The 11,130-nt window shown below is 35.9% G+C and overlaps 1 protein-coding gene across 3 annotated transcripts in view; it reads right to left on the bottom strand.

The window, feature by feature from the left end:
- Nucleotides 1–1,169: 1,169 nt before the first annotated feature.
- The window catches only part of DTD1 (D-aminoacyl-tRNA deacylase 1), a 221,091-nt gene continuing 211,130 nt past the window's right edge, over nucleotides 1,170–11,130 (bottom strand). For all 3 annotated transcript variants that reach the window (XM_072634547.1, XM_072634548.1, XM_072634550.1), the window contains one exon: nucleotides 1,170–1,779. In XM_072634547.1, coding sequence (XP_072490648.1) covers nucleotides 1,749–1,779 — 31 coding nt within the window. In that variant the 3' untranslated portion in view covers nucleotides 1,170–1,748. The remainder of the gene's footprint in view (nucleotides 1,780–11,130) is intronic.

Below are 11,130 nucleotides of genomic sequence, written 5' to 3'. Positions count from 1 at the left end.
CAAAATATACATATTTGGAAGGCTATAAAAGTCTTCTAAATTCAGACGATAGAAATAAGAGGGCAAGGGGGAAAGTGGGGAGGAGAACTAAGGGATCCTTGAAGGTGAGGTAGGTTAAGTAATAGGAAGGCAAGGTAACAGGTAGAAGTAAAGTAGAGGAGTCAGGAGGGATAGGAAATAAGAGATACACACAAACGTAAAATAAAGATCAAGAGTAGAATTTATTAGGAAAAAAAGCACAGGTAGTAATTGTGATCTCAGACAATGTTAAAGCTAAAACAGATTTAATCAAGAGAAAAACAGGGAAACTCCACTATATGTCAGCCATATTAATCAATATTGTTTTAGACTATTCAAAACGACTAGACAAAATAAGGTAAGAAATATTGCTATGGTGTAGGAAATGATCAGTTGGTGGATTTAGAAAAATATGGAAAGACTTGGACTTATGAAGGAAGATGTTATCCATCTTCAAAGAAATAGAGCACAAACAAGCATAGTATGGTGTTACAGATGCATAAGAAGTTATGTGTATGATTATAGATATCAATGTAAGTGTATGTCTGTCTATGTGCTTGTGTGTGTGTATACATATGCATAAAATGAGTGTGTATGTGTGTCCTCACTTAATTGCAGCCTTCTTGGGGGGAAGGGAGAGAGAAAACTCTTACATACAGAGTTGTCTTATATAAAGGGTTCCCCTTCAACCCTCTTTTTTTTGTAAATTTAAAAATTATAAACTTAAATACAAAATAAGAAAAAAACATTCCCATGTGCACAGCAGAACATAAGAGAGGATTCAAAATATAAAGCAATAAACAATGTGTGGTATTTATTACATAGGCTTTCTTGAAATGGAAATTCATTGCTCTCTTACATTCTACTGTATACATGGCAATGGTTTTCTTCTTATTTTGCATTTAAGCTTTAGTACTTAACTTTGTTTCTTTTTTCTTTTCTGATTTTGTATTTAAGTTTAAAATTTTTAACTTTACAAAAAAAAAGGATAGGGGGAACTCTTTATAAGATAACCCCATATATAAGGAGAGGTTAAAATACCACATGATACTTCTGGCAAAATATCATTTCACATGGAATTCAGTTGTATCTTTCGTTAAAAAAAAAAAAAAAAGCAATGCATTATCTAGAAAAACACTATTAGACAGAAGGGTAGCAGAATTTGTTTAATAACAAAGTGGTTTGTTGTTATTTTTATTACTTTTTTAGAAAAAAGAGAAAGTTTAAAAGATACACAAGGTTCACACAGTAAATTGTCAATGAATAGGGGTTTTTTTACACCTTAAAGTTGACATAAAAGTTACATAATACTCCAGTGTTATGTGGAGCATGAACAGAATGTACACAACACTAACGCAAACACAAGAAAAGATGCAATGAGTATCCAATTTTAAATGATAGAGCACTGCCTCTTTCAAAATGCAAGTCAAAAAATATCTGAAACCAAGAAATTTTAACTATATGCTCTGTTGCTACATATGTATTTATAATGCTTGCCTCTTATTCAGGAGCCAGGATAAACCAAATGCAGAATACAATGAAAAATGATATGACTCACTTTCATTATTAGGCCACAGCAACAACAGAAAATAATAACATTCCTTTGGTTGTTTTTTAATGCAGAATGACAAAATTTCTAATCTGTCTTGCTTTTTTCCCTTTTACTTCCTTTTAAAACCTTTCAATCCACATTTCTGAGGTGTAGGTACTTTATGTCTTCTGGGCATTCTTCAGGTTCCACTTCCGCCCAAAGGTGATGCACTAAAGAGAAAATAAAGATGAGAAGATGAATAAGACTTCCCTTTTGCAATAGTATCTAATCAAATTTAATTTTTAGAATACCTGTCATTTGCAAGGATTCTGATACCAAGCTTCATTCATTCATCTAGGTTTATTCTCCTAGCCCTTAGTCTTCTAAGAGAACTAACCTTATAAGGTCATTTGGAGTTTGACCATCCATCTCTGACACAGATCAGCTGACTAGGTCATGTCTGTATTACGAATGCACTCACACCTTCACACTGAAGCTCTGCTTGACTCCTACTATTAATGGTACCATCAAGCTCCTCAATTTATTTTTTGTTTACTTCTCCGTGTACATATCATATTCCCTTCAGTACTGAATGTAAACTCCCTGAGAGCAAAGATTGTTTCACGTTTTCTAAATCATTAGTGCCTGTACCCAGCAAGTGTTTAATAAATGACTGCGAAATTAAATTACTCAAGGCAGTCCTGCGTGAGGAAAGAACAAAACCAAACAAGTTCTTTCCTTAAACTGCTAAGAATTTAACTTAAAATGGACCATACTGCCAAACGATCAACTATAACCAACATCACCAAGTTTCCCAGGAAAGAAAATATCCTGTCTCTTCCTTATAAAAATGTGAATCTCACTTACTTTCCAGGATCCCTCATTTCTAACTTTACTGATACTTATCAAAGAATTCAAACCAATACAAATGCTCAGCCACTTCTCCCTCTTATTTTGCCTGACTTCCTTCAAAACCAAGTTCAAAGCCCACCTGTTGCTAACCGTCTTTCCTGGTCTCCCTCCCACCCTGCTGCCCCTTCTGTACTATTTTTACCCATGCATATGTGCACAGTTATTTACATGTTGTATCCCTGAGGGCAGGACCTGGGGTTTTTGGTTTGGTTTTTTTTTGTTTGTTTTGTTTTGGTTTTTTTGCTATTCTTTGTATTCCCATAACTTAGCACAGTGTCTGGCACAGTTATTCCTTTAACAATGCTTGCTGACTGACAAATTATTCTAATAAAATATGATGAAAACCCTTGGTAAAGAGCATTTTAAGCACTATAAAGTATTCCTCCTATAATAATCAACATGGATCAACTCCTGAATAGAGTAGGTACACAGGCAGATAAGTACCCGTATTAAATTAACAATGTCAGTTGGAGAACATCCCAGTTCATCTGTCACTCCTGTGCTCTGGCTGGTTCTAGGTCCTCGAGGGCTATATTAGGCATACAGGCTTAAGTCAGAGCTAACTCACTTTAACAGAAGCAGAAAAGATTAAGAAAAGGGGGTAAGAACACACAAAAGAACTATAAAAGCAAGATCTTAACATCACTGATAACCATGATGGTGTGGTTCCAAAGTCAGACATTCTAGAGAATGAAGTCAAGTGGGCCTTAGGAAGCATTGCTAAAAAAAAGAAAAGAAAAGAAAAAAGTTGTAGAAGTGACAGATTCCAGTTGAGCTATTTAAAATTTGAAAAGAGGATGCTATTCAAGTGCCACACTCATTATGCCAGCAAATCTGGAAAACTCCACATTGGCCACTGGTTTAGAAAAGGTCAGTTTGCATCTCAATCCTAAAGAAGAGCAATGCCAAGGAATGTCCAAATGACCAAATAAATTGTGCCCATTTCACATGCTAGCAAGGTTATGTTTAAAATTTTGCAAGCTAGGCTTCAGCAAATATGTAAACCCAGAATTACCAAAAGAGCAGAAGAAGGAAGGTTTCTGAAAAGGGAGAAGAACTAGAGATCAAGTTGCCAACATGAGCTGGATTACTGAGAATGAAAAAGGAGTTGCAGAAAGTCATCTATTTGTGTTTCATTGACTACATTACAGCCTTTGACTGTGGATCACAGTAACAAGTCCTCAAAGAGATGGGGGTAACAAACCATCTTATTTGTCTCCTGAAGAACCTGTATGTGAGCCAAGAAGCAACAATTAGAACTGAACATGGAACAACTGATCGGTTTCAGATTGGAAAAGGACCAGCAATACCACTTCTAGGACTATATTCCTAAGAGATCATAAAAATGGGAAAGGGTTCCCACATGTACAAAAATATTTATAGCAGCTCTCTGTGGTGGCCAAAAACTGGAAATCAAAGGGATGCCCATCAATTGGGGAATGGCTGAACAAGTTGTGGTATATGAATGTAATGGAATATTATTGTGCTACAAGAAACAATGAACAGAACGACTTCAGAGAGGCCTGGAAAGACTTATATGAACTGATGCTGAGTGAAAGGAGCAGAGCCAGGAGAACTTTCTACACAGAAACAACCACAGTGTGTGAGGACTTTTTCTGGTAGAATTAGAACATCATTGCAATGCAAGGACTTTAAAAATTCCGCATGGTCTCTTAGGCAAAATGCCTTCCACCTCCAGAGAAAGAACTACGGAATTCAATCACAAAATGTAGCAGATTATTTTCTTTTGTATTATGTTTTGGTTCGTTTTATGATTGCTCCCACTCATTTTAGTTCTTCTATGCAACATGACTAAGATGAAAATGTTTCTAATAGGAATGTATGTGTAGAACCTATATAAAATTGTATGCTAAATCAGGGAGGGAGGGGGGAGGAGAGGGGAACGACAGGGAGGGAGGAGGAGAGGGGAACGACAGGGAGGGAGGAGGAGAGGGAAACGACAGGGAGGGAGGAGGAAAAAAATCTAAGTTATATGGCAGTGATTGTAAAACACTGAAAACAAATAAAATAATAATAAAAAAAGATTGGAAAAGGAGTACAACAAGGCTGTAGAGTATAATCTTATTTATTTAACTTATATGCAGAGTACATCATTTAAAATGCCAGGCTGGTTGAATCAAAAGCTGAAATTAAGGTTGCTGAGAGAAACAGCAACAATTTCAGATACACAGACAATACCATTCTGATGGCAGAAGTGAAGGGAATTAAGAAGCCTCTTGAGGAGGGTGAAAGAGTAGAATGTAAAAGCTGGCTTGAAGCTTTTTCAAAAAAACTAAGGTCCTGGCAATAGGTCCCATCACTTTCTGGAAAATAGAGGGAGAAGAAATGGAAGCAGTATTTTATATCTCAGTCTCAAAGACCACTGTAAATGGCAACTGTAGTCTTGAAATTAAAAGATGTTTGCTCCTTAGAAAGAAAGTTATAGCAAATTTGGATAGCATACTAAAAAGCAGAGACATCACTTTACTGACACAGGACTATATAGTCAAAGGTATGTTTTTTTCTAGTAGTAATTGTGAAAAGAGAATTGATGCTTTTGAATTGTAGCACTGGTGCAGACATTTGAATATCCCTTGGACAAAAAGGTGGTCAAATCAGTCAATGTTCAAAGAAATTAACTCAGGCTATTCACTGGAAGGTCAAATACTGAAGCTTAAATACTTTGACCACATAATGAGAAGACAGAACTCATTGGAAAAGACCCTGATGCTGAGGAAGATTGAAAGCAAAAGGAAGAGGGGACAGCAGAGGATAAGAATGATAGATGGTATCCTGGAAAAAACAAACATGAACTTAGACAGACTTTGAAAGATAGTGGAGAACAGAAGGTCATAGTATGCTATAGACCATGGGTCATGAGGAGTCAGACGTGAAGGAACAACAGAGCTACCCCAAACAACTAAAGACAGCCTGAACAATCCAAGAAATTATAACCACTGTGAGATATGTTCCTACCATATTCTGCTGTGATGTAATATATATTTGTTGAATTGAACTGAAAGAAGGCAATGGACTATGCATGGCAGAGCCCATGCAAAATACAGCTACTCATACCCCACAAAGTGAATCATCAGGTGTACATTATATCAGTTACTTAGAGTCAAGAACAACAATCCATTTGCTTTAAAGTACAAAGATGTACCCATATCTAGTAAGCTATAAATGCCTGAATTCCTTAAGGATTCACTCTCTCTGTGAATCACCATGGCTATTAACAGTTCCCACATTTACTCCATAGGGCACTGGCAACAGGGAGGTTCCTGAGGTCATGCTTTTGAATCATAGGAACCCTATTTTGTCAGCAGAGTTTAAGACCTATGTTTTCGAATTAGCTGTTACTTTGTGGATTCTGCTTGAACACAGAATGCAATTGAGTTTACAGCTGCTAACTGCTCTGCTTATTTTTTTATAATGGTACAGTAACACATACTATATGTGTGTATATGTTAATATTTTATGGTACTATACTTAAATCCTAAAATAACTGATGTAAGGTAGGTAGTATTAACATCAAGAGGAAAAAAACTTTCAAAAAAACTCATATAGATCTCCCTTTGGGAGTTCAAGGACTAGAAGGAGCCCTCAAAGGTCATGTAGCCCAATGTTGTCAAACTGAAATAGAGGCCACTAAACCACACAAAGATTCCTGCAGTCACATAGTGACTTAGAAAACCATACATTAAACATTACATTTTACTGTATTTTTATTTATTTTGTTAAGTATTTCCCAGCTACATTTTATTCTGGTTTAGGTCATATTTGGGAATATGGTAGGCACATACTACCAATGGACAACCTGACTGATACCTCTGTTAATCTAGCCCAATGACTCTTAACATTTTTAGTCAACTACTTTTGCCCCAATAATCACATGCCTTAATCTACTTCCATTAAAAAATTCATCAGAATTCTTGGGAAAGGGATGTTACTTTACTCTTCTTGATTTCCTATCACATTCTCCACCATAACTGCTCCAAACTTTTTCTACTCTCAAGTCCCCATACTTATAGTAGATTATTTAGCCTCCTATTTCACTGAAAAGATTGAGGTTAATGGTAGCTTTCTCAAATCCCTAATTCCATTCTTATAACATTTTTTTTAGCAACATCATTCATGCTTTCTCCTAATTCAGGCAGCTGGTATATTCTATTCCTTCTACTTTCACAACATCTCTTTAGATGTCTCCTCTTCATTCACAAACCCACCATCCTGGTTCAGGAAGAGGAATACTTACTCTCTGCTAAAGTTAACTGCTCTACCTATGCCCTTTTCCTACCTCTATTCTTTCAAGCCAAATTTCTTTATTTTTGTTTAATCTGATGGCAACCTTAATATTTACAGGAATAATATAAGCGTGTGATTTAAAATTCAATTCTTAATACTTTTTTTGTTATTTAGTATTTTTACCCAGTTACATGTAAAAGCATTTTTTAACATTTGTTTTTAAAACTCTGAGCTCCAAATTCTCTCCCTTCCCACCCGCACTCACTGAGAAGGCAAGCAATTTGATATAGTTTACATATGTGTAGTCATGCAAAACATTTCCATAATAGTCATGCTGTGAAAGAAAACACAGGCAAAAAAAAACCCTCAAGAAAAATAAAGAAACTTTAAAAAGTATGCTTCAATCTGTATTCAGACCCATCAGTTCTCTCTCTGGGGATGGATAGCATTTTTCTTTATAAACCTTTCAGAGTTGTCTTGGATCATTGTATTGCTGAGAATAGTTAAGTCATTCACAGCTGATCATCTTACACTATTGCTATTACATTGTACACAGTACACTTTGCATCAGCTTATGTAAATCTTTCCAGGTTTTTCTGAGAGCATCCTGCTCATAATTTCTTATAGAAAAACAGTATTCTACCACAATCACATAGGACAATTTGTTCAGCCATTCCCCAATTGATAAGTCATCTCCTCAATTTCTAATTCTGTGCCACCAGAAAGGAGCTGCTATAAACATTTTTGTACATATGTCCTTTTCCTTTTCGTTTTTTTGTCTCTTTTAGAGTTACAGACCTAGTAATAGTATTGCTGAGGTAAAGGATCTGCATGATTTTATGCCTTTGGGCATAGTTCCAAATTGCTCTACAAAATGGCTGAATCAGTTCACAATTTCACCAACAGTGAATTAATGTCTCATTATTCCCACATCTCCTCCACTATTTGCTATTTTTCTTTTCTTATTGGCCCATGTAATAGGTATGAGGTACTGTCTCAGAATTGTTTTAATTTGCACTTTTTCAATCAGCAGTGAGTCGGAGCATTTTTTTCATGTGGCTATAGATAGCTTTGATTACTTCATTTGAAAACTGTTCATATCTTTGGAACATTTATGAATTGGGGAATGGCTCTTATTTTTGACTCAGTTCAATTTGACTCAGTTCTTTACATGTTTAAGAAATGAGACCTTTGGGTGGTAGAGCCAAGATGGCAGAGTAGAAGGGCTGACCTGCTACAGCTCTCCCCATAGCCCATAAAATATCTGTAAAAATGAGTCTAAACAAATTTGAGAGTAGCAGAAGTCACAAAACATCAGAGTGAAAGAGATTTCCAGCCCAAGGAAGCCTGGAACACAGGCAGGAAAGGTCTATTCCACGGGACTCAAGAGCAGAACCCAGCCTAGCCTTGGCCATGCAGGGTGGGGAGTCACAGATAGCAGCCGTGGTTCCCAGATTTCTCAACCCACAAATGCCAATGACAGCTTCAAAGGTCAGTGAGAAAATTCTTTCACCTGGGTGAGAAGGGATTCCCAGAGTATACCTTGCTCTTGACAAAGGACCCAAAAATCAAGTAACTGGTTGGGAAAATGCCCCAAAAAGGGGAAAAAAATAAGACTATAGAAGTTACTTTCTTGGTGAACAGATATCTTCTCCCACTCTTTCAGATGAGGAAGAACAAAGCATACCATCAAAAGAAGACATAAAAGTCAAGGCTCCTGCATCCAAAACCTCAAAAAAACAATATGCAATGGTCTCAGGCCATGAAAGAGCTCAAAAAGGATTTTGAAAATCAAGAGAGGTGGAGGAAAAATTGGGAAGAGAAATGAGAGAGATGCAAGAAAATCATGAAAAATGAGTCAACAGCTTGCTAAAGGGGACTCCAAAAATGTTGAAGAAAATAACATTTTGCCAAATGGCAAAAGAGGTCCAAAAAGCCAATGAGAAGAATGCTTTAAAAAGCATAATTAGCCAAATGGAAAAGGAGGTTCAAAAGCACACTGAAGAAAATAATTCTTTAAAAAATCGAATGGAGCAGATGGAAGCTAATGACTTTGTGAAAAATCAAGAAATTATAAAACAAAACCAAAGGAATGAAAAATAGCAGACAATGTGAAATATCTCACTGGAAAAACAACTGAACTAGAAAACAGATCCAGGAGAGACAATTTAAAAATTATGGGACTACCTGAAAGCCATGATCAAGAAAAGAGCCTAGACATCATCTTTCATGAAATTATCAAGAAAAACTGCCCTGATATTCTAGAACCAGAGAGTAAAACAAATATTGAAAGAATCCACCAATTACCTCTTGAAAGAGATCCAAAAAGTAAAACTCCTAGGAATATTATAGCCAAATTCCAGAGTTCCCAGGTCAAGGAGAAAATATGGCAAGAAGCCAGCAAGAAACAATTTGAGTATTGTGGAAATACAATCAGGATAACACAAAACCTAGTGGAGGAGGGAGGGCACATTGCAAGAAGAGGTAATCAGAATGCATGGAATCTTGGGGTGGGGGCAAGGGGAGAGATGGGGAGAAAATCTGGAACTCAAAATCTTGTGGAAATGAATGTTGAAAACTAAAAATAAATTTTAAAAAAAATAAAAAAAAAAAGAAATGAGACCTTTATCATAGAAACTTGCTTCAAATTTTTTTTCACAATTACTACTGCTGTTTTCTTCCATCCTATTCCCTCCTTCCATTTATTCTATTCTCTCTCTCCTTTTACCCTGACCCTCCTCAAAACTGTTTTCCTTCTGAACACCCTCTCCCCCAATCTACCCTCCCTTCTAACACACCGCTTCTTTTCTTATCCCTTTCCTCTCCTTCCTTCCTATAAGGTTAGAATGATTTCTATACCCAACTGAGTGTGTATATTATTTCATTTTTGAGCTAATTCTGATGAGAGTAAGATTCTCTCACTCCCATCCACCTTCCCCTTGTTCCCCTCCACTGTAAAAGCTTTTTCTTGCCTCTTTTATATGAGATAATTTACTCCATTCTATCTTTCCCTTTCCCCCTATTCATTCCTCTCTTATTCCTTAATTTTATTTTTTTATGTATCAATCCTTAATGTTCAACTCACACCTGTGTCCTTTGTCTATATATGTATTCCTCCTAACTGCCCTAATAATGAGAACGTTTTATGAGTTACAAGTATCATCTTCCCATGCAGGAATGTAAACAGTTCAACTTTAATAAGTCCCTTATAATTTCTCTTTCCTGTTTACCTTTTTAAAGTTTCTCTTAAGTCTAGTATCTGAAAGTCAAGTTTTCTATTCAGCTCTCGTCTTTTCAACATAAATGCTTGGAAGTCCTCTATTTCATTGAATATCTATTTTTCTCCCTGAAGGATTATACTCAGTTTTACTGGGTAGGTGATTCTTGGTTGTAATTCTAGCTCCTTTGCCTTCTGGAATATCATATTTCAAGCCCTCCAATCATTTAATATATTAGCTTCTAAATCTTGTGTTATCCTGACTGTGACTCTACTATACTTGAACTATTTCTTTCTGTTTGCTTGCAATGTTTTCTTCTTTACCCAGGAGCTCTGGAATCTAGCTGTAATATTCCTGGGAGTTTTCTTTTTTTTATTTCTTTCAGGAGGTGACTGGTGGGCTCTTTCAGTTTCTATTTTACCCCCAGGTTCTAGAACATCAAAGCAATTTTCCTTAATAATTTCTTGAAAGGTGATGTCTAGGCTCTTTTTTTGATCACTGTGTTCAGGTAGTACAATAATTTTTAAATTCTCTCTCCTGGATCTATTTTCCAGGTCAGTTGTTCTTCCAATGAGATATTTCACAATGTCTTCTATTTTTTTTCATTCTTTTGGTTTTGTTTTATTGTTTCTTCATTTCTCATAAAATCATTAGCTTCCATTTGCTCAATTTTAATTTTATTTTCTTCACTAAGTTTTTGTATCTCCTTTTCCATTTGTAGTTCTATTTTTTAAGGAGTTTTTTTCTTCAGTGAATTTTTGTGCTTCTTTTTCCATTTGACCAGTTCTGGTTTTTAAGGCATTCTTCTCCTCATTGGCTTTTTGGACCTCTTTCACCATTTGGTCTTGTCTGTTTTCAAGGTGTTATTTTCTTCAATTTTTTTTTGTATATCCTTTACCAAGTTATTGAGCTGAAGTTCATCATTTTCTTGTATCACTCTCATTTCTCTTCCCAATTTTTCCTCCACCTCTCTTACTTGATTTTCAAAATCCTTTTTGAGCTCTTCCATGGTCTGAGACCAATTCATATTTTTCTTGAAGACTTTGGATGTAGGAGTTTTGATTTTATTATCTTCTTCTGAGTGTGTTTTGATCTTTCTTGTCACCATAACTTTCTATAGTTAGAGGTTTTTTTCCTATTGTTTACCCATTGTCCCAGCCTATTACTTGAGTCTTAACTCTTTGTTAAAGTAGAGCTCTGCTTCTA

The sequence above is a fragment of the Notamacropus eugenii genome, chromosome 1, assembly GCF_028372415.1.
Source record: "Notamacropus eugenii isolate mMacEug1 chromosome 1, mMacEug1.pri_v2, whole genome shotgun sequence".
Lineage (NCBI taxonomy): Eukaryota > Metazoa > Chordata > Mammalia > Diprotodontia > Macropodidae > Notamacropus > Notamacropus eugenii.
Note: the sequence above shows the minus strand (reverse complement) of the source record. Positions and strands in the feature narration are given on the sequence as shown.